At 44.4% G+C, this 18,579-nt stretch overlaps 1 protein-coding gene across 1 annotated transcript; it reads right to left on the bottom strand.

Annotated features, from left to right (window-relative positions):
* Positions 1 to 1,382: 1,382 nt before the first annotated feature.
* On the bottom strand, positions 1,383 to 10,699 carry LOC107107901. Its single transcript, XM_015408264.1, has 8 exons — positions 10,566 to 10,699; positions 8,967 to 9,141; positions 7,048 to 7,230; positions 5,896 to 6,150; positions 4,420 to 4,488; positions 2,969 to 3,049; positions 2,778 to 2,882; positions 1,383 to 1,508 (listed from the first exon to the last, which is right to left on the bottom strand). The coding sequence occupies exons 1-8, from the start codon at positions 10,697 to 10,699 to the stop codon at positions 1,479 to 1,481; spliced, it is 1,032 nt and encodes a 343-aa protein (XP_015263750.1). The 3' UTR covers positions 1,383 to 1,478.
* Positions 10,700 to 18,579: the final 7,880 nt, after the last annotated feature.

Below are 18,579 nucleotides of genomic sequence, written 5' to 3'. Positions count from 1 at the left end.
GCCCTATAGCTAGGTCTTTCCTACATGATCCATTATGTCTTGAAATGGGCTGGTACTTAAAACAAAAGTGCTGTTGCTTATGTCCCACCTCCCATAAGGTTCTTTCAGTGTGGTATTGGGTAGGCATTTAGGAAGTGAAATATCTTGTGTGATGTTTCTATAGCTTGGCAGCATTGATGGAGCAACTGATGGTGGGAAATGCTTTCAAGTTGTAGCTAATTTATGGCAACTCCCCTTATGAGGTTTTGAAGGCAAGAGACCAACAGAGGTGGTTTGCCATTGCCTGCCTCTAGGTATCAACCCTGGACTTCCTTGTAGTCTCCCTTCCAAGTACTAACCAGGGCTAACTCTATTTAGCTTCTCAGGTCTGACTAGCCTGGGCTACTTAGGTCAGGCTGCGTAGCAGTTACCTTACTTTATATTGACATTTCAAAATAAACCCAGGAGAATTTGGAGGGTGGTTACTGGAACCTCTCCCCAACATGCCCACCAAATTTCAAGAAGATTGGTTTTTTCCCACCATAGAGAACAATGGAGGAATGGGGGCAACCTGTTTGGGGGCCCATAGAATTGGACCCCCTGGTCCAATCTTCTTGAAATTTGGTGGGCATGTTGGGGAGAGGTTCCAGAAACCCCCCCCCAAATTTAGAGCCTCTCCCTCTAACCCCCCCCCCAGGGGTCCCTTCCCCCCTCCCCCCCAGCCCCCCGCAAAGTTTCAAGAGGTTTTTTGCCATTGACTTCAATGGCCCCATTGGTTATAATGGACCCGAATTTTTCGGGTTTCCCAAATTTTTTCGGGATTTTTTTTTTGGGATTCGGAAAAACGCATAGGAAGCCATTTCGGGATTGCAAAAGCCGAAAAACGTTATTTTCGGCTTTTTTTCGGTTCGGGATCCCGAAATGCACATCCCTAGTTACATTTACAAAGTAAAATTTCAGGAGTACCCTGCTAATTTTATGTCCCAGTAGCATCAACTAAAGACAGTAGAACATGTAGTTACTTCCATTGCATTGTTGGGGGGGGGGGGATGGATCACTGAAAACTAACATGGTGTTTAGCACATCCAAGGTGCTGCATGAAAAGTGGTGAATGTTGAGCACTTATCTGTTGCAACAGTCACTTGCCATGACATTACAATGAATTACATTATCACTCCCACTACCTGAAAAGTGACATTAAGAATTTTTGCTTTGCTATTTATTTGGTTGTCAGGTGATTTCATAACTTTATTTGGATTATTATGTGCATTCAGGTATTAAAATGTCCACTTGTACAATTCTTGCCTGAAAAATATTAATATAAAAATGTTGAAACCACCAGGCTTGCCTAATATTTACTGGCAATGAAGCAAGCCATCTTTAGAAACAAATGTTCTGCCCCCATCTCTGATAACATTTAATCTGTAGCATGCTATAAAACATTCTGTTGCAGTAATCTCTTCATGTCTAATGGAAGTGTCTTACAGCTTTTTACTGTGCTAGATTTGTTCCAGTATGAGCTGTCCTGCCTGAAATGAAGTAGAACAGATATCAATATTTTTAAAACATGCATTTGTCATACAGAACAGGAAGAAGCTTATTTCCAAAGATTTCACTTTTATAAAAGACAAGTGGGGAACACGGGAGACTGGAGGAGGATTCCATTCTTACTTGCCCTCCCATAGCCCCCACCTACCTAAGAGGCAGTGAACAGTGGCTGCTCCCCGTCCTCCCCTGGCTGCAAAATGCTGCTGCTATAGTTAAGAGCTGTTGGCTGTCTATGCAGTGGTTGTCTGGCTGGCCCTCCCTCTCCCCACTCAGGTTTTACTTTCCTCTTGTCTTGAGTGGATTTAGTTTTTTTCTGCAAACCTAGCAGGTTCCCAGCTTACTAGAAGTTGGGGCCTGGACTTAACTGGGGCTGCAGGGTAACTGGCAGGCCTGTGCGTCCACATGGGTGGGACAGTTTGCGTTGTGGCTCTTGGCAGCCTGTGGCCAGTTGCCTTGACTGGGGGGGGCTGGGGGTCCTTCCCTGGGACTGCTCCTCCCATTCTTAAGGCCATGTGGCTGTCAGGTGCCCTCCTCAGTGCATTTCTTGGCCCTCAGTTTTCTGGTTTGCAGTGCAATATTTTGCTTGTTTTCTCTTAACTGTCACTGCTTTGGTCAGTTTTAGGCACTGGGCCGCATCCATTTTAGACCTGCATGCCTGCCTTCTCCAGTTGAGGAAGCCCCTTAAGGTATTTTGGGAGTAGAGCCAATTAGTGGCATACTCTGCTTGGGGGCTGTTCCTTGGCGTATGCTTATGTTGGTTCACTTCACTTGCCATCCCAGGTCAACTCCCAGCAGGCGGGCTGGGCTGGGTTCCTATTGGCTGTCAAGCAGGTTGCCCAATGCCTGGATCCATACCCATATGCTGCACCATGCTCCTGCTGCTGTAATCAATAAAGCTGTGGCCTGTTTCACCCCAACCCTGTTTTTGTGTGCTTGTTTGTTTTGGGCTGCCTGCTCTCCTGCCCTTAGGATCTTTCTGCATGGCCCTGATCTGTGAATTTAAGCATCTGCAGCAGCTCTCCCCTCCAGCAAGACACCTACAAGGTTCTTCCTCTGTCACTGTGCTTCCCCACCTGCCTATCTCCTTCCCCACTGCTGTCTGTGTGTGTGGGGGGGGGTGGCAGTGGTAATTCCTGCTCTCTTTCTCCCACCCACCTTTAGTGCCTCTGTACTGTCTGGCTATGAGCAATACACAAATGGTTTAATTCTGTGATCTGTAATATCCCATAAGGCTGCAAAATCTCATCTACCTGTTGTGATGTCTTTTGTGGCATTAATTCTGCAATTTTAGCTCCAGAGGCTTCCTTATAGTACATATCCAGAGCATTCTTGGGCATGTAGGATTGGTCAATGTCCTGGGACAGGGAGCCAAGATAGTTCAATTAAGCACATGGGAGGAATAAAATTACATGCCCATTCATTAACATTTTACTGTGCTTACCTGCATTGTGTACCTGAATTCTTCATCCCACCGTCCATCAGCTATACGGACAAGTACAGATGCACCTTCCACCAATTTGATCTGCATGAGAACTTGAATTTATCTATTTTCTGTATTCAGTACATTCCTTATTAAAGAGTGTTACTGCTGTATTACAGTATTGGCATTAGACTGGAGATGGTAGAGCCCAACGACTAAGTATGGGAGTAGGGGTTGCCTGAATAGGACTAGATTTACTTGCAAATGTCCCGGAACCCTGATGCCTTCTGCTCCCACCTGAGAGATGGATGTCAGTTTTCTTTTGAGGGATTATGTGGGGCAAGAGGAAATACCCCAGTGGTGACAGAGCAGAAGAAAGATGTCATTTTCATAGCTAATTTTTTTTTTACTAATGCATAGAAGTGAATTTTGGAGGCTAAGTAACCACAGTATTTTAAGTTCTGCACATACATGAAATTAAAGTGTAACCCTAAATGCTGGCACCATGTACAAAAAATACTAAATGTTTTGTGCAAGGATTATAGTTTATTGAATAATTTGGTTACAAGTACAGAGAAGAAATAAAAAGCATCAGTAGTGCAATATTTGAAGGTGGAAAACCTCCCATAAGGGGCTAAAAAAACAGCACAAGGGGAGTGGAGGTTTAAAGTGAGTCCAATCCCAGGGCTGTCTCGGCTAATGTAACTAAATACAGTGGGACCATGAAGATAACAAAACCAAAATACAGCATGGAGAGTACAAATTACTCAAGGTCAGATAACATTAAAGTCCTACTTAAAGGCATATGTGTCAAATACGATTAATGAAAAAATCGTGCATAGAGATTGGAATATAGATTCCTTAGTATGATCCACATATTACTCATTAAAGCACTAAGCCTTTGAAACAAATACACAAGTGCAAGTATACACAGTCCGTTTACTGGTCTTGCTCTAGGGAGGTTTCTTTGTGTATACTTGCACTTGTGTATTTGTTTCAAAGCCTTAGTGCTTTAATAAGTAATAAGTATATATGGATCATACTAAGGGATCTATATTCCAATCTCTATGCATGATTTTTTCATTAATTGTATTTGAAACATATGCCTTTAAGTAGCACTTTAATGTTAACTGACCTTGAGTAATTTGTGCTCTTCACTGTGTATTTTGTTTTTGTTATTGTGGGCTATTGTAACTGGCAGCAGTCTCAAATCTCTCTTAATCCTGCTACCTAAAATCACTTTTTCTGGAGTTCGTTTGCTCTGCCTAGTCTCAGTAGCATTTTGGGTAGATGAGACTTGGAAGGAAAGTGCAAATCTGTGTCTTGTGCACTCAAGATTTCCTTAATCTGTGCAAAGAAGGCTTGCAAGGAAGCATACTCTTTCAAGGGTATAACCTTATTTTTGTAGACTTGAGGCTCATTTTGTCTTGATTTTTTTACAAAGCTAAAATCCATTACATATTTCTACTTACCATGTTCTTACGGAGCAAATTGTTCATAATGCTGCTGCATTTCCCTTGGGATAAGGAATGCAGGATGACCTGTCAGGGAATAATAATTAAATGCCATAGAATAAACTTGTAACTTTGTACCCTTCTTCCAGCTGACTGTACCATATGATGATTTTAGACCATTTCACAGAAAAGGGAGGAATGAACCTTTATGATACATTTTGGAGCAAACTGATGTGTTGTAAAATTTGAGAACCAGAATTCTGTACTAAAAAAACTCACACTCTAAGCCACAAAATTGTGGATGGTTAACTAATCGCCAGTATATACTAGGGAGTCTGTAACTGATAACCCTAGAACTAAAGGTTGCCAATTGAGGTACATGTTCTCAGTTGCTAACCCAGAGGTGAAAGACAAGAGTGATGGTTGAGCAAAATGTTATTTTCTGCATCCTAAGAAACTTCTATGAAAGGAATGAAATAGTGAAGGTGAATGAAAGACGACATTTGGGGACAACTGATGTAAGGACTTGACTGCTGGAAATGAATAGGTGCTGTGGAGCATGAAGGTCATACTCGGAATCCCTCTAATACCTGATCATGACAAATACTGCTTTCACAGTTCAAAACAGCTTCTATATGATGATTATAAATGTGCACTAAGAAGTGAGAGTTATGCTACTTCCAAAGTCACTTTAAGATGCAGGTAGAAAGGTAGAAAGATAAAAAGTTCATTATGATCTATGCAAGAAAGGTAACGAGTTTATTATAATTATGCATCTCTAATACCTGTGTGCGTGCTTGTTTTAAAAATATTTAGCATTCTAGGAAATGCACCGTATTCTAAACTGTAAACTGATGTCTATGACATAGCTATAGGTGTGGAGATGCCCCATGACATACCGTAGCTCATGGGTTCTTAGAACTGTTGAGCCTGCAGGAACATATGGGATTTGAAATGAGAACAGTGGGAACTACCACAAAATAGCTGCTACAAGGGTGGGGCCAATAACAACATGCTGAGAGGTTGCATGAAATATTGGAAGTCCCTAGTCAAATGGTCTCCTATGGCAGAGCCACCTGCTTCTAAAGGGATGCTCCTTTCAGATGTACAGGCAATACCTCCTGTGTTCTTAGGAAGCATCTTTTGCTCCATGTAGGCAAAGGAAAGCCAAAGTCAACTCTACTTTGGAAAGAGATACTATTCAGTTGCATTTTCCAGAAAAAATATACGTCTGCTCCATGCATAGTCGCAGGGAGAGCTTTACAAGCCTAGAGACATGCCAAGGATGCACAGCTGTGATGCATGCATATGGGCAATGTTCCCTCTAAGCTGTGGAGTCTTGTGAGCAAAAATTCTACTTTGTGAGCTACTGGCATGAAAGTTGTGAGCGAGCGATTTGGCTACTGCATAATTAGTTTTCTCTGAAGTTCTACTGGGGAGGACTGGTGGATTAGCTAAAACCTGATAAGACACATAATTAGGTTTCCCTTATACCTGGCTGGGAGCCCCCTGGTACAGAGGCAGCTGGTAAACTCCAGTATTGCAGTAATCTCTAGAGAACACATGGAGTGCAGTCCATGCCTCACTTCTCAGAGTATAATGTAACTGCTCCTTCTTCAGGGTGACTCTTCTGTGGGTGGTTTGGATATCTTCTTTTTGACCCAAAGCATCTTGGTCTGAAGTCACCTTGCTCTCATACAAGTGGATAATCACCGATGAATATTCATGGTAAGCCCTGTGTGGACAGGACTGAGAAGCAAAAGTTATTACAGGTCTTAAACAGAAGGTTGATCCAGCTATTGCACAGGCACAGGGATCTGGAAATAGCCACCAGTGGTTACTGTAAAGTTAGTTCTAGTAAGTAGCATGAAAAGCTCTGGAACACACTGCAGGAATGTGTGCAACTAACCCATTCTGCTGCAGCTCTTCTCTGGCAAAGGGAGATTTCAGTTAGCAGGAAGAGCACCTTCTGCAGGCAGAAATCTCCCTTCCGACACCAGAAAACCTCTGCAAGCAGCAGGATGGTCATTGGATACAGCCCACTGGGTCCTTAAAATTTCTATTTGTGCAGAACATTGGTGAGAAGGAAGTGTTTTCTACAGCCACACATAGCTTGGCATTACTTTTTGGAAAGCTCTCTCAGACCAGTGGGCCCAAAATTTACATACTTAATTTACTTGTGTGAATTGGGGAGTAAGAAAGCTGAAGCTTTATGTGTAGTCTCTAGTACTCTGTCCAAAATGTGTGAAATCCTATTAGGCTTTCAAAGACAAAGATACAACATCTGAGTACAGATTCAGTAGTGACAGAACCATCAGCCTAATTCCAGAACTGACAGATTGCTATAGTGAACCTTATTACTGTGTTTAGCTTTCCTGAGCCTTCCCCATCTCACCCTCCACAAATGCAAGGCAGTGCCCTTACATGTAATGAATGTTTAATTTCTGGGACTGCCAGGCCCCAGAGGCCCAGGCCAATAGATATTGCAGGATATTTAGATGGATGCTGTATCAACCACTTTAAAAATATGGATGAGTTCACCTCTAGACCTCTCAGCAGCTACCTTTTCAGCAAGATGTGCGCTCAGTACATTTATCAGTAAAATCTCTTTTTAGCCAAGTATAACACTCCCACAAAATGGAATACCTTGAAGCCATCAAGCCATATGGGCCATTGCTGGAAACTGTTGGCATCAAGTGCCTCGACAAAGATGGGGTAATCATACTTCATCCACTGACTCCCATAATAAAAAGCTGCAGGTGGGTTGAAGCAGAAGTGGGCCATTGTCAAGCCAACCCAAGGCAAGTTAATGGCTCTGTCCAGGGCAAACTAGAACAAGACAGAAATTATAGAGTTAATCTAAATAACAGCATCACATGCAACAGAGGCATCTTTGGCCAGCAGACATGGTGGAAAACCGGTTTCTTGACTGTACCATATTAGATTGCAGGCTGAAATAGGGTCATATAATAGCATGTACCTACAGACAAAAAAAATGTGCAGAGAACTTGTTCATAAGACAAAGCCTAAGCTTTCTGACATATCAGTTGTCTGTGCAGGGACTTCCTTTTGTACAGAGGTGCATTTGATCAAGTTCCCTCATTTTGTAATCTGCACTGGTTAGGGTTACCAAGTACTTATCGCGATTCGGCAGGGGACACATGATCCCCGGCCAGAACATTCCTCCCTGTAACACACCCACGCCGCACCATGCCGTCGCCAGGAAGTGACGCCGGGTGACGCTCTGACAATGGGGCTGGAAACTCGGTACCATTGAGTTTCCAGCCCCATTGTCAGAGCGTCACTCGGCGTCACTTCCTGGCGACGGCATGGTGCGGCGTGTCTGTTTTCCGCACGGGAATGGTCCTGGGAAGAAGAATGTGTCCCCCACCGAATCACGGTAAGTACTTGGTAAGCCTGGCACTGGTCCAGCTGAAAAAACAACTTGCTCATTTGCTGTTTGTATTAACTAGTTCTTCCTAAAACCCTATGTTATTGACAGTGAATCAGAAACCACAGCAACACAGTTGCTTCCATGCCATTCTGGTATTATTTAAGAGGCCGAAATCATGTAGCTAAGGCCATTTCAAATGTTGCTGATGTAGATCAGTTGCTCTGAACCAACAGTCCATTGTGACTTGTATGTTTGTACAAGTCTTCAAACTGTTTTGTAAATAACCTTTTGCTCAGCATCATGGATCATTCATATAACAGAGCCTTTCTGCAATGGGATATCAACTCTATTAGGAGAACAATGTTTGAGTCCAGTGGCTCCTTTAAGACCAACAAAGTTTCATTCAAGGTAACTCTGTTAGTGTTATACAGCTGGTGGCCTCCAAGAAGTTCTTTTTGGCAAACTGATTGCCAGCCTACAGATGACAATGTCCTGTGGAACAAGTGATGGCTACTGGCAATGAAATTTGCCAGCTTTTCAGCTGGCCCCTGTGGCTATGCCTTTAACAGCAGCTCTAGATACAGCAATGAGCAGCAAGTGTTTCTCTCCATGCTATTAAAAGCCTCACCAGCTTGAAAAGTCCAGACAGCAGTAACCGAGGGACTAACTTGCAACATAAGAGAACATACTTAAAAGTCATGTATTAGAACCAATCAAAATGAAACACAGCAGTGTGCAAGCTTTCAAGTTCTCCAAGACTCTTCACAAGGGGGCATTTTTCTTAAAAGATGGACAGGAGGTGTTTCAGTCCCTGCTCTTAAAATGTTGGTAGTTTCTTCTTAACCTTCTGCCATGAAGAAGCAAAAAAATGGAGGCACCCCTTTGAAAACACAAATGTTTCTCTAGCACAAAACATGTAACAGTCCTAAGAATGTACACTTAGAACTCAGTGTATACTACTGAGTTCAATGGGACTGACTCCCTTGTAAAAGTCCTTAGGATTGCACTTGTACATTACGACCATAAGCAGAGTCACTCCCTTGTAAATCCACTGAAATCAACAAAATAAGTATGCCATAATCACTTAGGATTGCACTGGTACTGTTCTACCCCATAATGTGCAACACTAGCCTCTGTACAGGGCATTGCTATGAGCGTCAGTGCTGTTCACCTTGACACCGTAGGTTGTGATATATCTGGAGACATAGGTGAGGTTGAAAGTCTGGGGGATGTTGCCAGGTAGCCGGGTTAGTTTCTGGTGGATCCAGCTGGAGAGCTTATTATCTGTGCTTAGGCTGTTATTTCCAGCAAGCTGTTGAACAATTTCCCGAACAGAAACAACAGACCTACAAGAAGTAAAATCTGGGCTGTCAACATGGCATAGACTTGAGAAAACTGCTGTAGCTTATACCTTGTTCAACATTCAGCTGGTCCTCAACAGAGACTGGGGTCATAGAATGGAGAAACACTGACAGGATTATATCTAGAACATTTAGACTGCTTAGAAGCTGAAATTGTTTGGGGCCACTTAGAGGTTGAAAGAATCAGCTACTTGGCAGGAGGTTGGTTATATTCATTGAGATACCTGATTCTATTATTATTTAGTGTTTAAAAGTACACTAACATTTCTACAAATGTACATATGATGTACAATACACTTTTTAAAGTAACAAAACAACTTAAAAAGACAATAGCAATAAACAAATTGCAATCAACAGAAACACAGCAGCAAGATATAAGCATTTAAAGGCTTTGTAAACCAAAAACCAACTACAGTGATACCTAGAACTTTTTCCAAGGGCCTCTTTAGGAAGGCTGGCCCACAGTAACTCTGCCCTGGGCAGGAGAAGACTCATGATATGATCCTAAACAGAGTTACATGCTTCTAAATCCACAACTTCAGAGGGTACAACTCTGTTTAGGTTTGCACTGTTGAACTCAAAATGAAGGATGACTTTGCAAACACAGCCTCCCATACCAGCTGAACTTAAAGTAGGGGGTTATATCCAGATCACATGAAGCTGAAAGGCAAGCTTTTTCAGTCAGTCTCTGATCCAGATGATGTTGTTAGCATAAGTCCCCCATTCATTTCTGCGAGGACTCTCATAGGACATGCACATCACATTGTCAAGATGAAAATTAACAATGAATCCCCTTATGTGAATAGAAACATACAAGAAGGGGGACCCGCGATACTTGTGGAGGGGGAGAAGCTCCACAGGAGGAGAAGGAAGCAGCTGCAAGTGAGCCTTCTCCCCTGCCCCCCTGTCCCCGGTACCCACGGTGAGGCCCCTTTTTTTAGCCCTCCCCCCCCCCCCCAGCACCGGCGGCGAGGCCTGAACTCGGCCCGCCAAGCTTTCTCCCTCCCCCCTTCCCTAGCGGCGGTGGTGGCGAGGCCTGGCCAGCCCACCGAACTTTCTCCCTCCCCCCTGGGCTTTCTCCCTGGCGGCGGCAGTGGCGAAGCCATTCTCAGTCACAGGGAACGCTCTTTTACTTTTGGGGGGATTTAAATATCCCCCGCATATTTTCCCCAAGTGTTCAGATTTTTCTGCACATATGGGGATTGCCCCAAATGTGCAGGAAAATCTCCCTGCCCCCCAAGTGCCCCCGATGTGCGGATTTAGATATCCGCACGGAGGGGGCAACTTGGCTATTAGATCTATAGATATGACAATGAAAAGGGGTATGGAGGACTACATCTATAGCCAGGGTTTCAACACTCCATTTTCATTACCCCTGTAATTATTAGTCCAGCCCAAACTCAGATCACCTGTTTGCCATGGCCTCATAGAAGCAACTTTCTCCTGCAGACGGTTTGGCTGAATCCGAATAATAGACCCCATCAGAGTAATCAGGTCGGGCCTGGAAGAGGCCCAGTTTGGCCCAATTTGCCTGGGGGACCATGTTCCTTTGCAGGGTCTGACGGCTGGAATTCACAGGAGCCTTGAGTAGTCTCACCAAAAGGGTTGCACAGGGCACATACCTACAGGGAAGGTGGGAGGACAAATATTACAACTAAACTGAATGCTAAGGTGGGGCAGGAGTTGGAAAGGAGGTAAGTAGAGAAGGACCTACCATCCTGATGCAGTCAGAGAACTGACAGAAAAGGGCTGATCTGGACATGGGCTGTTATGAAAAATGCGGAGCTGATGAGCACCATCATTGAGAGAGACCTGATAAAGAGAGTAATCAAGATTCAATGAGGCCTTTTCCTCCTTCAACTTGTAACAGCTATGCTCTGGGAATGGCTGGGAAATAGGCGTTTTGGTGTCAGTCTTTTTGGAAAATGCTTTATGCCTATTTTAGAGTACTATCTGGCTCTGAGCTGCAGAGAGATAGTACCACTCAGGGGTCATTTGGGGGGGGACGCGGGGGGACGCCATCCCCCCGGGTGAGGTGTGGGAGGGCGGGGCCTGGAGCTCCCTGCTGGTGCCCGCTGGAGGTCGCCGCCGGCTGTGGGGAGGACACACTTCCGGTGATGTCAGGGGGTGTGGCATATGCTAATGAGTTATGCTAATGAGTCCCCCTAGCTCTTTTTCTACGAAATGACCCCTGGACAGGGGTCATTTGGGGGGGGACGCGGGGGGACGCCATCCCCCCGGGTGAGGTGTGGGAGGGCGGGGCCTGGAGCTCCCTGCTGGTGCCCGCTGGAGGTCGCCGCCGGCTGTGGGGAGGACACACTTCCGGTGATGTCAGGGGGTGTGGCATATGCTAATGAGTTATGCTAATGAGTCCCCCTAGCTCTTTTTCTACGAAATGACCCCTGCTGATAAAGTACTAATGTTGGAGACTTCTGATGCAGCTTTAATGGAAATCCATGTCTCTGGCAGCCATAGCAACAAGCTCTCCTATGAGATTCAGTGGCAGTGTACAACACTACTTCTATAGCATTTTGTTCTTTTACAAGGGAAATGAGGGTTCTTGCAAAAGTGAAACTCCTAATCTAGTTGACAGCATACCCCAGTTTAATTTCCAGAATTTAAACTGATAATTCTAGATAGCTAGTCATGCTAGTCTGTAGGCAGGAAAATTAACAGGAGTCCAGGACCATTTTAGAGACCGTGTTTGTCTCTAAAGTGCCACTGGACTCCAGAATTTTGGGCTGATTGCCCTGAATTCTACTGCAGTTAACTCACCTGGATCCTCCTAGCTCCAGGCTTGGGGGCTGTGTGTGTGCCAGATTCCACAAAAACATTGAGAGCTGCCCAGCCAATCAAGATGAGACTGGAGTTTAAACTACTAAGAGAATAAAGCTGTAAGAGATCAAGGGAGATGAGTTCCAGTTTTTGTGGTACATGTTCTCTCTAAGCTGAGTTAGTGTGAGCTAGCTCACAGTTGTTTAGCCTCCGGCTTGCACATTTTTGTCTTAGCTCAGGAAGGATGGCTCCAGAGCAAACTAATTGATGCAGTAAACAAATCATTGGCTCACACCTTTAATGCCAGTAGCTCACAAAGTAGAATTTTTGCTCACAGGACAGCTTACAGGGAGCATTGGTACCAACTGCTCATAGTTCAATTTTGTATTAAAGGTGGAGGAAGGGGTCAGGAAGAAGCTGCAGGAAACACTCATCACCACAGTGTCCTCCATTTCAGCAACATTGTCCTCAACTTCATAACTACCCCTCCCTACCCGTACTCCCCAGCAGGAACTGCTGACATTCCTTGGCACTACGCTTTGCCTGGCTGCCACTCTGATACCCAGACCCAGCACGAACCTTCAACAGGAGAGTTGCACAAGGCGGTATAAATGGCTCTCGGATTTCGACGGAGCAGTTGTAAAGTGGATCAAAAATGCTGTTGTTCAAGTCAGCCACAGTGGATATGTCTGGTCCAATTCTGAAAAGGCAACGGAAGAGCCATCTGCTGCTGAATGTAGTCGTTTGGATTTCCAGCATGACCTATAAGGCTCCTTCCAGTACTAAGGGTTGTTGTATCTAGAACAATCTGGCAATTTTCACTGATTTCTCCTTCCCGCTGCAGACCCACCCCCCTCACAGCAGAGTCTCTTCGTATCCCTCAAGAACAGCATTTCATGGAAATCTGAGGGTTGCGGGGGGGGGGGGGGGGGGGGCGGGGGGGGGAGGTTGCATGCTGCCACTGGAAGACCTAGTCTGACTTCTACGGGCCAGGATCCGGGGAGCAACTCCGATGGGGTAGAGCTCGACTCTTAGCCAGCAGTCCTGGCTAGTCTCAGACAATGCAGGAGGAACGTCTGGCTCATCCAGCCAGGGGGCATCTCGGGCGTGGAGTGCCCAGTCGTCCATGTCTTCCTACCCCCCCCCCCATTCCCCTGCGTGGCTTGGCTCTCCCCTCCAAGGTAAGTGCGGGCCGAGGGCGCTACTGCCCCCTCCCCTAGTGTGAAGTTTCCCAGGAGAGGATGAGGAAGCTACTCTGCTGTTGCAGGTATGCTGGGATGGAGCAAAACCCTTTGCAGGACCCATGGCAAAGGTACAGAGACCTCAAAACTGGTGCTAATAAGTTAATGGCCCTGACCAGAGACTCCCCTCAAGAAGAGCCAGTTCACATTTTCACATGTTTTTCAAATCATACGAGCCTTTGCCTATTGAAATATATAAACTAGCCCATCACCCTAGAGCAGTTTGCGCCAGTGTTCCCACAGTGAAAGGTATGACGTTTTATGGAGATACATGTTTATTGTAAATCATTAAAAAATAATTCATTACATCTATAATCCTCCTTTCTTTTTCAACAGAAAAATTATAGGCAGCTAACAAATTAGCATAAAATAGAACTGAGTCAAAGCAGGCGGACAGTCTTTCTGGGGAAAGGGCTTTATGAACAGAAAGCATTCTTGATATGCAAACAAACAGAATGATTGTGTGTATGCACATAAATCTGTCTGTCTGCACACAAACACACCCATCCTCCACTACTTCTGATGAATCTGTTTTTGTATTCTACTTGACAAGTCTCTTCATGTATTTGGACTATAAGAAGGAAGCCCTACAACTTTGTGTGGGACTCAGGTTGTCAAATCAGGAGTCAAGAGTCTCCTTCATCCTCCATCATTATTTTTATATTGAACTTTCTCTCAAGCGTTCAAAATATTTAACATACAATGAGTTGTATCCTACCACTTTGCTCAGCTAAGTATGGAACCCTTCTCCAGTGCAAACAACCTTTCTCTGGAGGAAGAGCACCTTCTCTTAGGAAAACAATAAACTTAGCTGAGCAGAGTGGTAGGATACAAAGAAACAACCCATTAACCCATTAACTTACGTGTACTTCACAGAAGAGCACATAAAGTGGTAACAGCCTTTTCAGACTATAGGTAGGGGATCACACAAAAGAATGCGTCTCTCAATTTAAAAAGCCCCCTGCTGTATTTAAAAACAAGGGAGAGGAATTATAAAGAAGAGCCATTCTAAATTACCATGCTCCCTCATAAGCTAGTTTTATACATTGGGCATATTTCTTTCATAGGGAAGCATTCCACTGTGCAGTTTTATCTCCTACTTCATCTACTGTTTGTGTGAACTACATACCTATTCCGGCATTACTTTTCTAGTGTGATAAACTTTGCAGCATACCTTCTTCCTGCATTGCCTGAATATGATCAGAAGACTCAGATCACCTGAGTGAAGTCTTGTGATGGCTGCTTCCCATGCCATCATCACTTTCTCTTGACATCAAGGCAATTCAAGGCTCCTGATATTATCTGAACGTCACAGGAAGGAGCCATGCTGGAGCAACACCCTTGTCATCGGAACAGGTTCTAAACCAGACCTGCATATGCAACAGCAGGAGGAGCAGAGGGAGGCTGGTGTTTTAACGAAAAGCAAAGAACCATTCTTCCTTACTGGCTGAAACTACTGGAGAAGATACGACCAGCAACCCTGGTAACAGTGACATCATCCGGCAGGAAGCGGGCTCCATCAATATACAGGTCAAAGCCATCTCCATCATGAAAGGGCTCCAAAGGAGGGCTCTCCTTGGCACCATGAATAAAAGCTTCCTGTAAATATATGTCCCAATCCATAAAGCACTGTGGTAGACACTATGTATGCTGGCCCTGTGGAGCAAATGGGAGGGCTACCAAGGTTAGGGACTCATTTCTTTTACTACACTGAACCTCCCTAAGTCAAGAAATAAATTAAAATATACAACATGCAGTGTTCCTTGTAAGCTGAGTTAGTGTGAGCTAGCTCACAGTTTTTTAGCCTCCGGCTTACACATTTTTGTCTTAGCTCAGGAAGGAACAGCTCCAGAGCAAACTATGCAGTAGCCAGATCGTTTGCTCGCAACTTTAATGCCAGTAGCTCACAAAGTAGAATTTTTGCTCACAAGACTCCACAGCTTGGAGGGAACATTGACCACATGCAGTATTTATACAAGGCTTCCCCTAAATTAGCATCCCAAAATTTACCTCTGACAGGAACTACATGGTTTTTCAGCAGACACGTATTACCAAACCCTAATTTGCATAGAGTGTGGGATGGGGTTTGCTGCCATTCACAAGTCTTAACTACTGTTTTAATCCCGTCTCAGCTATACTAACTCTAGATAGCCCTTCCTGGCAACTAATCCCCTTCCCTCTCTCTACTTATATGTAAAGCTTGAGGAAATTTTTTCCAATGTATCTGATGAAGTGTGCATGCACACGGAGGCTTATACTCAGTATTATACTTTGTTGGTCTCGAAGGTGCCACTGGACTCAGATCCCCAGTGTTAAGGCTACCCACTGAATGCCTGTGCATTTCTATTTAGTACATTTTAATAATTCCTCCAAGGAACTCAGCACAGTCTTTTGAGGCTGAAAGAGAGTGACTGGCCCAGTGCCACTTGCTGAAATGAATGGCAGGATGAGGATTTGAACCTGAAGCTCACAAGTTCTCAGGCTCCTAATCGCTAGCCCCGGAAGTAACACACACCAAACTCCTTTATGTGTTTAAAGCTTGGTTGGGCAAAGAGTAAGAGCTGCCTAACAACTGACGCTCCAAACTGGGAAGAGGCATCCTCCCCCCACCCCAAAACAGGTGCCAGTGTAACCAACTAAGAAAGGGGCTCAGCTCTTGTCTTTTCCACCTATCTCTTTCAAGGCAGGTCTGTGACATTCAGGACTCCAAAATGCTTATTATCCAACACTCACATGGGGCCAGGTCCTTGCAGGGTCAAGTATAACTGGTGACTCTGGTGGGAAAGGTAGGTCTGGTTTCTGACTGGTAAAGATGTGCAGCCTCAGAGTGGCATCACCATACATCTCAAAATTATGTTGCTTTTCCTGTGCAGGCTGAGGGGTGTATCACCCAGGTGTCAACAAAGATAGAACAGGAAAGAAGCTTGATAAGTCACATGGATCCAAACAGTAGAACTGAAGTTTGATAGATACAATCCTACTATTATTGCATAGGAGTATGAAATACTGCTGCATGAAGACGGTTGGGTTTTAGAAGTCTTGAATGAATGGTTCGGTGAGGAGCATTGTATTAACAGCAACAGCAGGATTAGATCTTCAGTTATATCTTGAGTGTTTGACTGCTACATTTTGCCCCTTGGTGTATTCCATGTAACTGCCGAGCCTTGGGGTGCTGCACAGGAATTGACTTACCATAGCTATAGGAGGCACAGGGCCATGGTACAGAGTCAGCGTGTGGGTCCCTGTGTTCCACGTAAACATTTCAGACTCCCCTTTCTTCATTGCACCTGCAAAGAAAGAAGGAAGAGAGGCCTTTTCCCTGCAGAGTGACCAGTGTTTCCTCTAAGCTGTGTGTCAGCTAGCTCACAGGTTTTTAGCCTCCAGCTCACACATTTTTGTCTTAGTTCAGGAAGGATGACTCCAGAGCAAACTAATTTATGCAGCAGCCAAATCACTCGCTCACAACTTTAATGCCAGTAGCTCACGAAATAGAATTTTTGCTCACAGCATTAGAGGGAGCATTGATGAAAGACAAGCTGCCCCTTAATTCACCAGAGCCACCCAAAGTGCCAGGAAGTGTACCTGCGAGCATCACTTTAGAGGATTCAGATGACTTGGTCAGCTGGAGCATTGCCCAGGCAGCCAGCCACTCCTCACTCTGTAGTGCTGGCTGGTGCTGAGGCGTGAATCCTTCATCCCAGGGGGTGAGTGCTGTTCTCCCACTGGGCCAGTGATAAAAGCGAGCAACAAGGATCATGTCTTCCTTCAGCACAACATCCTGGAAGGTCACCTGAAGGAGACAGGGGGGAAAGCCATCTCAAAGCACACTCAAAACTTGTTCCGATGCTCTCATGGATTAGGGACTAGGGAGGTTTGATCTAGGCTCAGCACTGCCTTTGAACCTTAGGTGAAAGAACCCAAATTGCATCTTTGCCATACAAATCTTATTCAGCCAGAAATTCCTGTTTAACCACTGAGGTTGGAGCAATTCCTCTGGCAAGCTAGTGATGCAGAGGCTGGGACAAAAGTGCTTAAATGCAGATGTTGGTGTAATATCCACAGTGATCTTTTCAGAAGGGTAGATTTTTCTCTATGGAAAATCTAAAGTAAACTGCAAATATATGTAAATTTACTGAACATAGGGTAGCAATATGGAGTAGCATTTAAACAAATGTAAATTTGATTTCTGCCCTGATCCAGCAAATGTTCTATGCACAATCATGTTCCTTACATGTACACAACAGTACAGATTGAATTTGGCTTCACAGGGTGAGGAGGATGCATGGAAAATGTACTCTCCATGCATAAGTCAATAATCGGTTCTCTTGCAAAAACGAAATAATTGTGTGTACATAGATGGAGGAGAGCCCTTAATGGTATCGAACCCTCAAACCTACAGGACTGCCTCTCCTGTTACAACATTCCCCTACTCCCTTCGGTCATCATCTAGGAGCCTCTTGCAGGTGCCTGACTCAGGATGGCTTGGTTACCTGTCACCAGGGGAAGGGCTTTCTCAGTTGTGCAGCCTTCCCAATGGAATGCACTCTTGGATGACACCCATGCCCTGCTGGACTTTAGTTTCCACAGGGCATGCAAAGCTGAATTGTTTAGGTTGGCCTTTGGAGGGTAACCACAGGTTTGGGCTGCTTTAATAGTAGTATGGTGACAGGCACGTATTTTAATATTTTCATGTTAATATTTTATCTTTGTTATTTGTTTTTATGTTGTTTTACCTTATTGGTTTTAATGTTGTAAGTTGCCATGAGACCCTTTGGGTGAGTGGCAATTAAAAATATCTAATAAATAATATGTTTCTGGATACTGGAGATCTTACACAAATGGCTGTGGTTTAACTAGCAATTAAATGTTGGTAAATCTAATACAAACATCTGTGTGCACCTATGGGACAGCCTCCCATAGTGCTCTGTGTTTCTGCATATGGAACTGACTAAATGCAGTACTGTCCATAAGAGCATGTTTGTATTGTGGCCTCCTTTTCCAGCCTAATTAGGTAAGCAACAACATTGCCCTATTGCATTTTAATCCTCAACAGTCTTACAACAAATAAGAGATGATAACTATCCAGTGAACTTCACATCCTTCACTGAGCTGAGAAATATGAGTCTTGTTTCCCCCACCAAAGTTACCACTCTGTCCACTATACCACATACCACACCATACCTCCTGTTCTCCAAACAGAAAATAGCCATGTCTGATGTTGGATCTGACAGGATCAGTGCAGTAGTTCAGTCCTGAATCCTTGGTGCCAATCACCTGGAGGGAAGTTTTTTAAAAAACACAGAAAAAAACACAGAAATATGGCTAATAGACCAAATTCTGGTTTAAGCTATTTTAATGGGTTAGTACATGCATTCCTTGGGCGTGTGAGAAGTGGTAGGATGGTTTC

The sequence above is a fragment of the Gekko japonicus genome, unplaced genomic scaffold (genome assembly GCF_001447785.1).
Source record: "Gekko japonicus isolate JY-2015 unplaced genomic scaffold, Gekko_japonicus_V1.1 scaffold258, whole genome shotgun sequence".
Classification (NCBI taxonomy): domain Eukaryota; kingdom Metazoa; phylum Chordata; class Lepidosauria; order Squamata; family Gekkonidae; genus Gekko; species Gekko japonicus.
This window is presented reverse-complemented; position numbering and strand designations above follow the sequence as displayed.

What these genes read in the sequence shown, in the direction of transcription:
- LOC107107901 (XM_015408264.1), bottom strand. Translation starts at nt 10,699, where the DNA reads ATGGTCCCCCAGGCAAATTGGGCCAAACTGGGCCTCTTCCAGGCCCGA. An exon ending in TCACAACCTACGGTGTCAAG is followed by an intron (nt 7,231 to 8,966) that starts GTGAACAGCACT and finishes GTCTTGTTCTAG; the next exon opens with TTTGCCCTGGACAGAGCCAT. An exon ending in CACAAAAGACATCACAACAG is followed by an intron (nt 1,509 to 2,777) that starts GTAGATGAGATT and finishes ACTTCATTTCAG; the next exon opens with GCAGGACAGCTCATACTGGA.